General features: G+C 33.1%; 1 protein-coding gene across 1 annotated transcript in view; it reads right to left on the bottom strand.

Moving 5' to 3' along the window:
- Positions 1-354: 354 nt before the first annotated feature.
- The window catches only part of LOC125056788 (cardioacceleratory peptide receptor-like), an 81,161-nt gene continuing 64,322 nt past the window's right edge, over positions 355-17,193 (bottom strand). The window contains exons 4-11 of the mRNA XM_047660075.1: positions 17,090-17,193; positions 14,316-14,409; positions 12,802-12,897; positions 10,920-11,123; positions 6,683-6,784; positions 2,375-2,555; positions 1,475-1,619; positions 355-872 (exon numbers count right to left, since the gene is read on the bottom strand). Coding sequence (XP_047516031.1) covers positions 786-872; positions 1,475-1,619; positions 2,375-2,555; positions 6,683-6,784; positions 10,920-11,123; positions 12,802-12,897; positions 14,316-14,409; positions 17,090-17,193 — 1,013 coding nt within the window. The 3' untranslated portion in view covers positions 355-785. The remainder of the gene's footprint in view (positions 873-1,474; positions 1,620-2,374; positions 2,556-6,682; positions 6,785-10,919; positions 11,124-12,801; positions 12,898-14,315; positions 14,410-17,089) is intronic.

Genomic DNA, 17,193 nt, shown 5'->3' with positions numbered 1-17,193 from the left:
TTTTTTTATAATATTCCTTGAAGTACGAGGATGGTTCTTACGAAGAGAAAAATTAAAAAAAATTGAGTGAAAAAGTCTAAAAACAACACTTTTCTATATTCCCATACAAAATATTCGTAATAATATTTAAAGGCAATTTGAACTTTAATACCATATCATAAAGTTCAAGTATTAGTGGAGGGGTTCCGGGAAGGTAAATTTTTATTTTTTTGACATAATGTATTTGTTGTATTATCAACTTTCTTTTTTTTTATCTTACTAGCTAGACTGGTGTCCCGAATAGCATGATAAGTATTTAAAAAAATAAAGAATCGGCTGTTAGGCGGTACGATGTTCGCCAGGCCAGCTAGTTTATAATAAAACATAACTTCAAATCCGTTAAAAAAGTGTTTTTTCTGTCTAAAAGTTATGTCTAAAAGACAATACTAAATTATTTATATTTAAATCGATGTATGTGAAATGTAATGTCTAAGACCATTTATTTATGACAGTAAATCACAAATATAGTTAATCGGGCGAACGATACGATTTTATTAGATTTATGTAAAAAAATCGTGTCGTTTGCCTTGCATTAAGAGGCTGAAAGTGGTTCAGGTATAATTTCAGCATACTGTCCAATTTTTATTTTAACTCATCGAACTAGCTGCCCTAAGAACTCCACAATACCAAACGGTAACACCCAACATCTATTCTCATTAAAGATAGTTCAAATAGTACAACAATAAATGAAAAAGAGAATCCTCTACATCTTAAAGCATGACGTCATGCGCTGGAGAAAGCCTGGGTCAGTCCTTGGAAGGCAAGAGAACCAGAAGCTGCGTGCGCCGCTGTTCTGTTCTTGGGATATTGCTACTGCATGTGCGGTTTAATGCCTGAAAGCACGAGTTATATTATGTAGACATATAATTTTATTATAGAGAAGGAGGCAAACGGGCAGGAGGCTGAAGTGATACCACCGCCCGTGATCACTCTCGATGTCAGAGGCTTCGCGAGTGCGTTGCCGGCTTTTTAAGAATTAGTACGCTCTTTTCTAGAAGGTCCCTAAGTTGAATTGGTTCGGAAATATTTGGACAGCTGCCTTAAAAAAACGCTCAGTTGTGGAACGACAGATGTCGAGGTAATACGGATGGTATTTTGCATTCTGCCTCGACGTCCTATGATGAAACAAATTTTTGAGATGAAAAAAAACTAAAGCACTCTTTATCTCTTTCTTTTAAATTGAGTTTATGCTGTGCTAAAAAGAGACAGGTGAATAAGTAAACCCTGTGGTTAGACTGATGTTTATGAATAAGCAGGTAATATAAAGTTTATTTATTTTCACATAATTATTCTATCTTAGAAGTTACTACTAATGCGATAGAAGTACACCGACAATCATACAATTAAAAAAATATATTTAAAGTTAAATACATGAATTTTAAATACACAAACAAAGGCAAATGGCAAGAAAAGCTAGCATAGGAATAATAATTACCGTAGCGATAGTGTGTGATCTCCTTGCATGTGTGGAACTAAGGAGATCCGAGTTCGCTGTGGAGTCCGACCGCGAGCGCAATGTACCACGCGCGTGACGCTTTCGTTTTTGTCCACACCATAGCCACCGATAAGGAGGAACGCGCCTGGAATGATAAGTACTTATAAAGTAGCTTGAGCATGCGACCCTCATCCCTTAGGTCGTAAACTCGAAACATTTTAACACTCGCTTGGTGAAGGAAAATACCAAGGGTTGTATCGCCACTATTTTTATTGAAAGCTAATATAAATTAAATTTTCATTCTGAAGGAAGACATTTTACAATTCAGTTATTGTTGCTTATGTTTAGTTTTTGCTTTTTGGTTTTTCTTATCTGTGAACGATGTTCTCGGACGCATTTCAACGTATATTCCATCTGTGTTAATTCAGATTCTATTTAGTAAAAAAGAAGGCTTTTAAAATTATTTAACTCATCCAAATCGTTTTTTAAATGTTATTCGAGTGTTTAAACGTGCGATGAACCTTCGAACCGTGCGTTAAAACGCCATCTTTGTAATGGAATTTTCTTCTTTTACGCAATTATCACTTACAGCAAATAAATAGCACAGACTTACCTTGCTTAAATAGAAGATTTAATCAATGAAACATACGCAGGAGTCTGCAGAAACAAATGATATTCTTAGGATTTATTTATTATTCTCTCTCTTACGAATTAACTGTACTTGGTTATTAGCTTACCATTGTTCGCTTTGTTCGCAAAAATCAGTGGCGCTGCAACCTCTTTAGGTCTTGGCGTCATTGGTGCACAGCCGGGGATCGAACCTACAACCTCACGGTTATCGCACGCTGAAACCACTAGGCCAACACTGCTCCTTAATTAATAGAAAGGTTATTTACATACCTTAAACTACTGTATATATGCGGCGAAAACATGCAGCATATCAATGGGTTAGCTGCTGAATTGAGTGGCGCGAGACTTTGGATGAAGGTAGCGATTGCCAGGTTGGTCTGTGTCGGAGGTATGTGATGGTATACTTGGAGAAGATCGAACACGATGTACGGTGACCAGCAGAGAACGAACACTGAAAAGTAAAAATTGTTATTGTAGTTCAACCTCGTAATACTAGATGGCGCTATTTACAATCTTTAATATTATAAAGTAAATTAATTCTCCTTTGAATTGGTGTAGGTATTTTGCTGTAATACGTAATTGAAAGAAAGTTTGGGATAAATAGGCAAATGATTTTAGTTTAGTTTATTTTAGACTTAATTTTTTTCATTTAATACGTCTTTGACAGAAACTTCTTTAAATAAAATATATTCAAACGTCAAAATTATATCTAGTTTCTAACCTGCTATTATCACTCTGATAGGAATGCAAACTAAGCTACATAGATATTTCAATACTTCCTAGAAATTATGCATATCTTACTGCCAAAAACATTTTTATAGCATCAATCGATCGACCCACCATAGTAAATAAAAAAAAACAAATGTTTTCCGAATTTAATCTAAGTAATTGTAAAAAAAATTATAGCCTGTGCCAAGTGTAGTCAATAAATGAAACAACAGTTAAATTACAAAGACTGGTAATCAACCTCTTTCAATATTTTGCATGAATAAATCAAACAGAAATGTTTCAGCTGACGAAAGCTAAAACAGATCAAAACATCGTTGATACATAGCGTATTTATGAACGATATCAAGTGTCTGTATTTTTTTTTGGCTCTGGCACGATTTGTGCATAAGCCAGCGTCAAGTATAGGATTTTTTATAATTCGTGCTTGTCTTTAGAAATTCGACCGTGTCCTCCATATACGGTTTAAACACTCGCCCGGTACCGCACAACCCTCTCAAAGGCCGAAAACAAATTTAAATTAAATTAAAACTTGCCCTCGAACCGGGAATCGAACCCGGTACCCCTCACCTAGCTGCCACTTAATAAGACCGCTAGGCTATGAGGCCCCCAAGTGTCTGTTATCTTTGGAATGTTTTGGTCTGTAGTTCGTAATAATAGGGTGCTCAAACAACCTATGAATTTGTTACAAATTGGCATTGGTATTCAATTTTTGGGTATTAAAAGAATAATGTTATTATTAAATTTTGAATGCATAATTACTCTTTGCTTATTATTATCTGTTTTTAGTGATTTTTTAATGAATCTTACAGGGCCGGATTTAGAGATCTGGATGTCTCGGGACAACGAAGGAGTGGAGGCCCCAGAATTATTTAGCAAAAATTTTTTTTTTCAGTCGAGTTTTTCAATCAATATTTTTTGTGAAACCAAATAGATTCTTTTAGAATATAACAAACATAAAAATATATAATCATGCTTGTACGAATGATTTCTGTTAATATTTAAGAACAATAGATCATGTTAGTACAAAGTTAAAGGTAATACAGCGAAAAAATTTCTCAAAAGAAAAGTTGTTTACTAGTTTAGTCTATTCGAAATTTAAAACATTTTTTTTCCAAAGTCTATTATGGGGGCCCCTCTTGTGGAGCCCCGGGGCTGTAACCCGGTAGCCCTCCCCTAACTCTGGCCCTAGAATGTAATCATTGTTTGATGATATCATAGATTTTTGCTTTTAAATGTAGTTTTTTTTAATTGAAACAGTAATATTTTTACAAAAAATCCTGTCGCATCATCGCGCTTAGTTCAGAAGTCAAATACGACACTGAAGATACGGTAATCTCACGCGGAAAAACCTCTAATATAAATTTCTTTTTTTTTTCAATAGACGCAAACGGCCAGGAATATCACTACCACAATATTAACTGTTACAGCCGCTTAAAGAAGTCGGCAGACGTCTCGAGAATACATCGCCGGCTTTTATTTAGATAACATTTACCACGCCATTATATATATAATTGAAGATTTGATTAGAAGAGCAACTGTGATCTTGAACTTAGTGTGGGGCAGTCAAAAATAGATCGCATTCATCATTAATATGTCTGACATATAAAATATCTCTCTCAGATAATCGGCTTCCGCTGTTTACGCGGGCTATTCTTAGTAAAGTATAGGCGTGGTGTTTCACACATGTTTTGATTGAAATGCGGAAGATTTTAATATGGGATACTGACGCATAGGGGCTTTTAACAGTGCCTTGGTCAAGGTGAACCGTAGTTCGATATAAACTATTTAATCTGAAATTGAATCTTGAACGAGTATTTTATCGCCAAAGAATGTTAAGCAACTAACAACAGCTTCGCGGACATAGTGAAGAAAAATAATTATTGCTTTTTTAATGTACAAAGCCAAATTATTTTTATTGATTACAATCAAGTATACAGTATTTACAATTTTATCAAACTACAAAGTAATAATTAATAAAAATAAAATTTAAAAAGTTTGTTCCCTGTGGCAGTGTGCCTTTAACGCTAGCAGCATTTCCTCGCTGTACTGCGATACTTATTCATTGAGTGAGGAAAGCACCAGCTCTGGGGTCACCGGTACTATCTACCAGGCGCTAACTTAAATCTTTAAAATAACAATCATTGCTTATTTTTGTTTACGTCGATCGCTATAATAGTCTTCTGTGCCACGTGCGCAACGCGAAACAACTACTACTTCACAGGAAATTGAACACAAAACCGCGAAGTGATTAGCACGAGCTTGCGCTTGTGCAATATAAAAAAAATTGAGTGAATCATTCTGAGTGAAGTAGAAATCTGGGAATCAGGGAAGACATCCCACTGTATTTTTGTTCCCGGACATAGATATACTTTTACGGGTTTACTTAATGTAACGCTGGCGAAACATATAATTTCGTAATTCCAATTAAATTTACAATGTAATTATATCGATAATTTCCGCTTCGAGATAATTAGCACACGTGATGCATTAATAATTTTGCAAACGATTTTATAATTAATAATTATAAATATATATAAGAGTATATGCGAAAATAACACTTTTCAAACGGTAAAGGAAAACATCGTGAGAAAACCAGCCCGTCTGAGACGCAAAAGAGAGGTTTATCTGGCAGTCATCCTTAGACGAACGATCAAGAAACAGATACAGAATCCTGAGGATAACCTCTTAATATTCGTGATACTGATATTGCAAGTTTCGGGAAGCACAATACAAACACTCAACATTGAAGTTAGAATAGTAATTACTATCGCTATCGCAGACTCACAGAGTGTGGTTATATCCTTAAATTGGATATTTGAGTATTCATTATAAGTAGCACGCATTATATCTGAATAATGAAAGGGTATATAATTACCCCGAACCAAGGCATCAATCAAGCTGTCACATCATTTTCTAATCATATCGAGTTTGAGAAAATCAATTCATGGAATTTGCTTGTTGACGATATTGTGTAACCTATTGTACTGATGAGGGCCGTATACCATTATGACCTATTTAAATTTGGGGCCCTACTATGGCCTTAACACGTCTGCAAGTTTATACTTTTAGAGTAATTTTTAAGAAATCAGAAAGACCTACGTTTTTTCACTTAAATGTGAGAATTCAGATATCGCAATAATACTATCGTTCTGAAGTTGAGAAGTTCCTTCAAAGTTTAAAGGAACTTTAGCTCTTAATTAATAGGTTCAGTTACGAAAAAATGCGGTTCAATTTAGAACCTAAACTGTGGTCAGTTTAGGTTCCTTAATGGTGATCCACTACTGTAGTCTAGCTCTCCCCTTGTATGAATCTTGTCGGACGGAATGAAGTTAGTTATGCAAAACTTATTTATAACAATAAGTACTGGGATTCATAAATGTATAATAATATGTAATAACACAAAATATAAAATACTTTCTTTAAGCTCTATAAACCCAAATATATTGTTTATAGTAATTGACAGTTCGCCATTAATTCGTCATTTGAGCTAGTATAATAAATAATTTATTTCCATTAAATAAAAACTAACGAAATTATCTTTGATGAATTCTAATTTAAAATAATAAAAATGTAACTTTTTAAATATAAACTATTCCCGCCGTATTCATTTATTCAATCTTAACGTAATGATATATTTGAAGCAGTAGCTTTGGAGATTAGTGGAAACAAACAAACACTTCAGATTTAATATTATTAGAATTAGGTCCAGTAAATAACTCAATATAAAGATGCCTCGCGATAATAACATCACATAGCAACATTATTGTGACATTTACTGAATTATAAATCCACCTCCCAATTATAGTTACAAGGGAATTCATCACTTTATTAGGCCAAGTTCACACTTACCAAAAACAATAACAAATGTCATTTTGACGCTTTTAATCTTGGCTCGCGGTATTAAGCCGCGAGAGCTGGCACGGCGGGAATCCGGGTCACATTCCACCTGTCCTGGAAACGAAAAAAAATGTTCTTAGATGTTTCAGGACAGTACATTTCTCAGTATTTATTTATAAATTAATACTTTATGTCTGGGAGTTCCAAAACTATGCTATGCTCTCGTATATTTTCTAGTCTAATATGTATAGTATTGAACTGGATTGTAATTGGATTTTTATGATAATTTTTGGATGGAGTTTTAACTTCTGGAGTTATATTATTAACTATTAATTAACCAAAATATTTTCGAATATTTATTTGTTTATTCAGAAGATTCACAGCACAATACAGATGTATATATATAATATTGTGGGCCAATTACAAATCTTCACATATAGTTTTTTTTTTTTAATAAAATAAGAAGGCCAAATATTTTTAATGTAAAACAAAAATAATAACAAAAACAAATATCATATTATAAAGCTGTTCTTAAAAGTGTAGAACGGCCTTAAGAAGATTATTACACGTTGTAGTAATTAAAAACTTTAAAAACAAAATTAAAACAAACTTAAACAGTTAGGTCCCTGTGGCAGTGTACCTTAACGCTGGCAGCATTTCCTCGCTGTATTGCGAAACTTATTCGTTGAGCGAGGAAAGCACCAGCTCTTTGGTCACCGTTATTAACTACCAGGCGCCAACTTTACATCTTTAATTAGCGCCTGTGCACTTGAGCCCCACAGCCCAAGAGTCTCTTCTTCAAAGGGAACAAAATCGAAGTTTGAGGAAAACCTCTTCTATTTGAGCCGAAACTTTAAACATCTGGAAGACTCTTGTTTGGTAAAGGAAAACATTGAGAAGAATCTGTCAAGCTTTTCTAATATCGACTGATATATATATATATAATATATATATCAGTCGATATTAGAAAAGCTTGACAGATTCTTCTATTACTACATTATTCAAATTATTATGAAAACAAATTATACAATAGTGTAGAAAAGAATGTTTTCTTTAGTAAATAAATATCCCATGTGTATAACAAGCTTAAGTGTCATTAGTGAATTCCGTCAGATGAGACCATTTCCGTCTTTCGTCCATGACACGTTGCTTCTGTCTCTATTTCTTGTTAAGCCCACATAATATCTCGAAAGATTAATGTATTCGGAATGTTTTCTGCATTCTGTATTAAATTAATCGGGGAATATATGATAATATACGAATATTTCAATGATTTAAGAAAATAATATTTTGAAGGAATGCGTGAATATTCTATGTAAGCTTTAAAGCTTTACAAATATCCATAGCCGTAATAATGGTAATAATAAAAATATCATATAATATGTTAAATAGCCGATTCTTTTATAAAATTTAGTCTCTATAAATAAGTAGATAACCTGTCCCATTTGTCAGACGTAAGAAAATCGATTGGTGCACAGTCGTGATTCAAATGACTTAAAAGTTGAAAGGTGAATAACAAATAATAAAAAATAAAATAATTCATCTTTATTAAACGCGGTGTAATAATTTTTACGGAGGTTATGTTAAGCATAGGTTTTAGTGAGAGATTTGTCGAACAACAAGTTTCAAAGTCAAGTCGTTAATGTTATGAGATTGTAATAAAAAACTAATACTATCCTTATAATTTCTTAGTGTTACATAGCCTACTTCAATGTACTATGCACAAGAAAAATATAATTTAAAGTGCCTGAGACTAAAGACGCTTTCAAACTTTTGTATAAATTAAATAATTAGTTGTTTATTACCCCATAAATAAAGTTACGCGTCAAAGTTTTCACTAAGTAAGACACTGGTACGTCAAAAACGTATTGGATTTGACGTACAGAAGTCAAACTTAACGCTAAGTTTCAAGAAGTTACCCTTAGCTTACAATACATAACTCGGACGGTACCTTTACCGTTTATTTCTCAATTTTTTTTTTTACATTAGCAACTTAGTATTATTCACTTAAGCACTTATTATATGCACGTCGCCATCAGACAGCCATCATAATTGTAGTCTTATGGGCTTATTCTATCCTATATATCTTTAATGCCCTTTTAAATTTATTAAACACATTTTATTTCGAATGCACATCCTCATACTTAATTGACCTCTTTTAGCAAGATAAGCAAACATGTGTTTAATTATCTTAGGGAATCATAACAATTGTTATGATTCCCTAGAATGGAGAGTTATTTAACTTTATTTCACAAGTATTTTAATAATTGGAACATCCAAAACATGTAAAACTCGCATCAGGACTTTCAAACTGCTAATATAATTTAGTGCAAGCCCGTCCATCGCCCAATAGCTGGTCTACCACCACATCCGAAGATCTGCTGCATTGACTATTATTAGAAATAGAGCGATCTTTCACCGCTTGAGTCTAAAGACCAACTAATTGTCTACATGGCTTGTTTACCCAAAATTCATCTTCAAAGTGAATTGGTAACGCGGTGTATATACATTAGCATATGGAGATGAGTGAAAGATGATCTGTTTCGCTAATAAGAATAACTGTTGTGTAAGTGCTGTAATAATAGTAATAATAATTTATTCCAATTAGATTACACAGATCCATTTTAGTTAGTAAGTACTACTTAAAGACTAAAGCTACGGTTTCCTAGAAAAGCGGTGCCGTTAACTAACGGCCATAATGTAACGTTGGGTGACCTCACCCATACATTGTCTATAAATAACACCGGAGTAGGTTTTCTAGAGAACGTTGAGTGTCACCATAACGTCAAATCGCGGTGCTGTAATTTGCATGACGGCCGTCATAGCGGTGATAAACATTAGTTCAACGTTTTTCGCGTGTAGCGGTACCCATATTTAATTAATACAATGAGTGGAAACGTGACTTGGACAAGCGAAAATGATGTTTTTTTTGCATTATGTTAAAAACTGAAGACGGCCGTTAGTTAATGGCACCGCTTTTCTAGGAAACCTAAGCTTAAGCTGCGCATTTAGATGAGGCGCCCGTGTACAATAGATTCTCCATATCGCATTTGAAGAACTGTCTACGTGGAAACACGATAGAAAAATTGAAGCACAGATTTTGCAACGGCGAAACAGCTGCAATAACTAAATAATTCCTTCCAAATGCTGTTTCGGCCTTTTCAATAGTTAATCATAAAACCAACGGGATTGATTACCCAGATGTTGGCAGGTCACGATGGATTCTTGTCTTTACAGGTTCAAAGGTAGACAAAGTGCTGCCTGTCCTTGTAGCAAAACAGCTGAAGAGACGGTGTTACATGTCCTGGCCGACTGTCTAATGTATGGATACGACGTGTATAACACTGAACAAGCTATGGGAATAAAACTAACAGAGACGAACTGAAAAGAAATAATGATCAACGATGAGCAGTGTTGGCCAAGTGGCTTCAGCGTGCGACTCTCATTCCTGAGGTCGTAGGTTCGATCCCCGGCTGTGCACTAATGGACTTTCTATGTGCGCATTACACCGTTCGAACGGTGAAGGAAAACATCGTGAGGAAACCGACATGTCTTAGACCCAAAAAGTCGACGGCGTGTGACAGGCACAGGAGGCTGATCAACTACTTGCTTATTAGATTTAAAATTGATCATGAAACAGATTAAAAAATCTGAGGCCAAGGCCTCAGGTTTCGGTCTTGACATAAAGAGGTTGCAGCGCCACTGATATTTATTAATTTTTTTATCAACGATAGGTTAAGAGGCATCTTTCTGGAATTTGCTGTAAATGTTATACAAACAGTAGTTAAAAGAAATAGATAGGAGTGCTTAATCACCCGGATTACCAACCTATTAACTTAAGTTGTACATATACATTAGAGCTAGAAAATATATTTAAATAAGAAACTTAATTTTAGTACCAACATCAACAAATAAAAATAAACAGCCTCCGCAATCTAATGGTGTGTGATTCTGAACACGTTGTGTGTTTGAGCTGTGGAATTTTCTTTCTTTGCAATTAGCACTCATTCTCTCGGGGATGGATCACGTGATGTGTGCATCACTTGCAGCCCACTTACATGATGACAATAAACAAATTAGTCGGCTAATGTGAGAGGTTACACCTCGGTTACGGAGACTCTTGCTAGACAAGACTCCTCCTTCAGTTTCTGAATTGTGACAGTTAGTTGGAGTAGACCATCCCCTTTAATCATTCTTACTATGTAGACAGGAGTCTTTATATCTTTTGATTAGTTAAAAAATTACATACCATTTCTCATATTCTTGGATCTTCTAGAATTAACTGGTGGGGACATGACCACCGCTTTGCTCTTGGTCCAGATGGTGAGAACTATCACAGCGTAACAGGCTGCGATAGCTAGAGCTGGCAGCACAAAAATCATGGCAGCTACCAAAGTGACCCACACCTGCCACCGCTGTGGCGTGCCCAGGTCGATCCAGCACTGCAGTTGACCTGGAAATATTTAATACTTGTTAGAACACAGACAATTTATTTATCGGAAAATTCTAAAGGGTTTAATTTATCTATGAATCAGCACAGATTTAAAAAAATGTTTATATTTTTTTTTTTTAAATATCCTATTGTGTCTTTATTTATCTTTATTAGTGTTGCCTAGAAGAGAAAATCTTAGCGATACGGTTATCCATAGCTCTCTAAATTAAAATTTCCTGATTATTATGTATATATAACATATATTTCAGACATATAACTCAAAAACACAAATATACTTACAATATAAAACCCATAAACTAGACATAATGAACTAGTATTTTTAGGTATAACGCTAGATAAATTTTGTAGTTGGAAAGCACATATTGAAAAATTACAGAACATGTATTACTTTTGAAAAAAATTACTATACAATAAATGATTATTTGCGTGAGACACTGTAATTTAATAACATATCATATGTACCATCATATGACCAATTCATATGACTAATAAATAATAATGTAAAATGAAAATTCCTCTAAAGACAAATTTGCGCGCCATTGTGTGTGGCAGAATATGCGAACCTTCGATTGTACCTTACACATTTTTGTACCATATTCTTGCAATAAAATTATTATTATTATAAATTCTATAGTAGTTAACTAACGTGAAGTTTTAAATATGATAGGAAAATTATAGTAGTGGCCCCGTCAAAATTATGAAATACAATGTACCAATGTTACCTAATGTTTTTTTAGTTTTTTGAATTTTGTCTGATGTTCATAGAAATATTCAATTTAGTTTAATTTGCTTATGCATAATGATCCTACGGTGTCACGGTTTGGTCCATCCATTTATTTATTTAAATGGTATTAGAACATGCATACAAATTAAGTTTAACTATACAAAAACAATTAAAATGATGCGGTATCTGTAGAACAAAATTGTTAAATTTTAGTATTGCGTCTCTGCATATAACATCAATTAAATAGATTATATTCATTATAGTATTATATGTACGACTTATTACCCGTCTATATCAAATAATTCTAATTTGAATTTGGAAGTTGAACCGCAGGTAATTACGATTCTTGATAATGAGATATTGGCAGATTGATCTCCGGTACTTCAACCTTTTAGCCAGAGAAATCTCAGAGTTTATTAAAGATTATTAACATTCCTGACTCGTGAATTATTAATGGAATATCTTAATGGAATGTAATACATAAAATTAAAAACTAATTCCAAACTTTACTATCAGTTTTGATCAAAACGAACAAAGATCTGAGAACAATGGGTGAATACACCTTTGTAGTTGAGGACTGACCCTTCATGAAGGGTTTTTCGGAAACCAGCTTACTTTTGAGACCAACATAATTCTATTTAAAATAAAATTCAAATGAATCGTCTTGCTATATGCCCATACATTTGTTAATAACCTCATTATTTGATCTTCAATTGTTTTTTCAAAAAATATATTTTGTAGATACATACAAACTAACAAATATACATACATACGCGTTCTATATATTATAAATTATTGGGGTCAGCTGTTCATGAAATTTTATTATTTGTTTCATTTACCCTGTGTTCATGTTTGTCTCTTGCTGTTTATATTTGCGCTGTGATGAAAAGGGATATTTATTTGAATAGTAAATTTTTAGTATCTTTCCTACCTTATTTACGACATGTTTCTTACCTTGCATTTCCTTTACTTCGTATAGAATTAATATAGGAATGGAGAAAATGATGCTGATGATCCAAGCTGCTGCGATAAGAGCACGAGCGCGATTCCCTGAATAAAAAAAAACATTAATGCTTTGTTTGGTTGATTGCTTGTAGGTTCTTATTACTTATATATTATAAAATACAATTTGTATTTACTATTTAGTTATAAGCATGAAGCATCAGTACTAGTGCCTTCGTGAATTATAAAGGTCATTTGAATTTAATAATAATTGTATACTGTATCTTTATTCAAAATAAATACTTAAGAGAATTCAATGTAATGTTGCTAACAGTGGCTGCAAACAAATTAATTTTTAAAATGAATCGAAGGTCGTAAAGATAATGTAAATTGAATTCTATTATTTATTATATTTTCTTAATATTTCGAGTGCTGTCTACAATTTTGCAAAATGTGTACAATTTATCTGCATTTATAAAAAAATATAATCGTGACGTTAGCCCTAAATCTTTTCTTCACTTGAAACTATATTTTTCCTTATAAATTATTATCTATGTATTTGTTAAGTTTTTTGTATAACAACAGTCTGACTTCCTATTCAAACATTAATGTTACCAGACATTGTATATCTGGTACTGGTATCTACCAGGCACCAACCAACTACCAAGTAGAGGTGCCCTAGAGCTACAGCTTTCCTAGCTGAATGGATAAATATCGCAAAACAGCGAAGATATGCTGCATTAGAGGTACCCTGCCACAGGGACCAAACTTTTAAATTTGTTTCAATTTTTAATTACATCACTCGAAATTGAATCGCATCGACATTACTTACACTCTTTATAGGTAACAAATATGTCACTTAGTCAAGTCCTTTTTTAGTTCAATTTCTTCTTCAAGCAGTATTTTATTTATTTGAACATCCCATACATTATAAATCCTAAACAAATATTTATGAAAAATTATTTTACTGTAACGTTTAATACACTTGAGAGTACAAAACGAGTGTGCTACGTATGGGAAAGCAAGTATAATTTGTCTTAAAATAACTAAAATTAACAAGACATTTCTGTGTAATATCATGAACTCTATGTCAACGCCCTACACATGTAGATAGGTGAATCACCTCAGTTAACATTTTAATGTATCTACCGTTGATTCTTACACATCTCGCCTTATTATTTATTATTGTTAAACAATGAAACAATAAATTTTATATTTTGTAACGTAAAGGAATAATGATAATGTTATGTTATATAATATAATATGTTATGCTCATTACAATTTTTTTTATTTATATGAGAAATTTATTATTACATACGAACGAGATACACGTCGCCATCAGTTAGCCCAATTTTAGTCTAATGGGCTTATTGTGATGTGTATCTTTAATGCCCTTATGAATTGATTAAACACGCTAATATTACGAACCTTAGACGGCAACTGAAATTGGCATTATATACTGTGTATACAGTCCATTTGACATTTACAATCAAAAACTTATTATACTTATTACTATTAATACTCACAACTTCCTGAGAAATTCATAGGGTTGGTGATAGCATCGCACCGATCTATACTTAACGCGACAAGTACATATGTTGATGCATACATGACCACTGCCTGAAAAGAAAGTAAGTCTAAAGATATATAATTTATTCATACTATCACTTTCAAAATAATTGAACGATCAATCCTATTTTGAAATAAAAAGTACGATTATGAATAACAGGAATAGAGCAGGCATAACTTTTTCAGTAATGCATTTTCCAGGGATGTAATCTATTGTTTATTTTAATCCAATATTTTTGTTTAACTGCAGTGTTTGCCTAGTGACTTTAGCGTGCGACTCTCAACCCGTGGGTGGTAGGTTCGACTTTCTACTCCCATTTAAAACTCGCTTGTGCGGTGAAGGAAAACATCGAGAGGAAACCCCATGCCGATTTCCACTCCTTAGACCCAAAAAGTCGATGGCGTGTGTCAGACACCGAAGGTTGATCAACTACTATTAGGAATGATCACGGAACGAATTCAGAAATCTGAGGCCCAGTCCTAAAAGTTTATATAATATATATAATTATGGTTTCACCGAATATCAATCTCAGGTACCTACCTACTTCACGGTTAAGCACCATGTGCAGTAACCACTCAACATAGTTTCTTTTTCAACTTTTGAGTTTGAGTTTGAAAAAGTTTTAAAAAATCTAAAATTCAATTTAGGAACACACTATTATTTTTAAAAGAACTATCTTTTTGAAGCATCTTCGAGAAAGCTCTCTAGTAAAACGAGCTTTCGCATTAAAGAGAGTTAAGGGGCACTTATTATCTTAAAGCTTGAAACGAATCTTTTAAAATGCACTGAAAAATAAGTGTCATGGACAGCTGCTTCATAGGAGTTCAATTCACGCACAAATTTATAACATTTATAAATAGTTATACCTTTAGAAAGATCCATTAACTACTAACATTGGTATATATATATATATATATATAGCTGTATATTTCGCCCGAGTTATATTAAATGAAAATTGCTGTAACCCAAGGTGATGTTTTGTTTGGAGAATACATTAGAAGTCAGGAGAGACTCAGTCAATCAGAGCGTACCAATTCTTAAAAGGCCGGCAACGCACTCGCGAGTATCTGGCATTGAGAGTGTCCATGGGCGGCGGTATCATTTAACATCAGGTGGGTCTCCTGCCCGTTTGCCCCCTGTTCTATAAAAAAAAAGTCTAACGTCAGTCTATTTTTTATGTCACCAATTACACTTGTCGCTGTAGACGAGGATTTTCATTTATCTCTGGCTGAGTTTATTTACATTAAATATTGATGGCATATATTGCAATGCGGGTACTACAAATATACTCTATTAATGACTACCCACATCACGCCGTACGTGTTTTCATGTTATACTGTTTATTAAGCCACGTATTTCTTTTCTGTATATTAAATAACATTACACCCAATAGCTTTCAATTGCAGCGCATTTTTTATTTAACCTCTGAATTGGCTAAAATATAAAGATTATTTTGTATATTTCAGCGAATACAACCATAATCATGTATCCAACTTTTTTCACACTTTTCTTCTGATTCATTTACGAATAATTTAAAACAACTATTAATCTCCTAATCCTTGTATCTTTATTCTTTATTATAGCTACTAGTATGTATGTCGTTCGCCGGATTTATAAACTTTGTGCTGTCATGTTTTGCTTTGCTTTGTATCATACTCGTATATCAGTGAAACTTTATGTGGATACATCCAATGTGTTTAATTTATGTTTTATTTTTTAACTTTTTTTCAATTAAAAAAAATCTTCATCAGGAGTCATATGTTATTGATGTATTAGTTTTCGAGTTTATCAAGTTCATACTAAAATACTTCGTTTATACTAAATAGATGTTATACAAAATCTTATACCACGCTAGGTCACCAGCAATCCATTCTCCAATCCAAGACGCCAGCAAATAAGTTAATTAAGTGTCTCCAAGGAACTGTGGGTTACGCACTTCACTTAATTTAGTCGTATAGCGATTGGAATTTAAGACTCTTATCTTAATTTTTCATAATAAATAAAACAATCTTAATTTGGCAGCTACAACACACCAATAAACTAACGGTCTTTAAATAAATGTAGCATTAAACATAACTAAACAATGATTTGTCACGTTTATTAGTTTACAAAATGACTAGAGCGTGCTAAGGAGAAACAAAATTATAGTTATTATGTTTTTAAGTGATAATGTTCCGTAAAATAAGGAATTTAATTATTTACTAACCTAATTTATATTGTAATAATTGCGAAATTTAAGCAATATAATTGTATATTGCTTAAATTTCGTAATGACGTAAACTGTGTAAAATTTATGTTTCTATATAAAAAAAAATATCAATTTTCAATTACCCAATATTAAAGCTTTAACGCTTTTGATTCTATATCAATTGAGTGTTGAGCTTTCTTAAATTTCGATCAGAGAACAGAACAGTCTTCAATGACTTGCGTTCTATGAGAGATGAGGTCAAATGGACCTTATAACATGACGTATCAATAAATGACTTTTATACAGCACATAATTTCATTAGCAATTTTAATATGCAACGGATGCATTCTTATTTGGAAAAATCACGACGTTCACAATTATTTTTATATGCATTTGCCGCGCTCTTGAAAAGTCTACTATTGCACTCATACAAACCACAGTGCTTTTCAAATGTATTGTACCATAGTTTTGATTGTGTTATTTTGGAAAAAAAAATATGTTGTCCAAAGAACTTAGAAAAGCCTTACTATTGGTAAACGTACCTGTAAAAATTTGACGAATTTGCACATAAACTCTCCAGCCAGCCAAGCGATTGTTATCTTCTGCAGTATATCCACAAACACGTATAACAGGCCAACCATCAGAT

This window comes from Pieris napi, chromosome 15 (assembly GCF_905475465.1).
Source record: "Pieris napi chromosome 15, ilPieNapi1.2, whole genome shotgun sequence".
Classification (NCBI taxonomy): domain Eukaryota; kingdom Metazoa; phylum Arthropoda; class Insecta; order Lepidoptera; family Pieridae; genus Pieris; species Pieris napi.
Note: the sequence above shows the minus strand (reverse complement) of the source record. Positions and strands in the feature narration are given on the sequence as shown.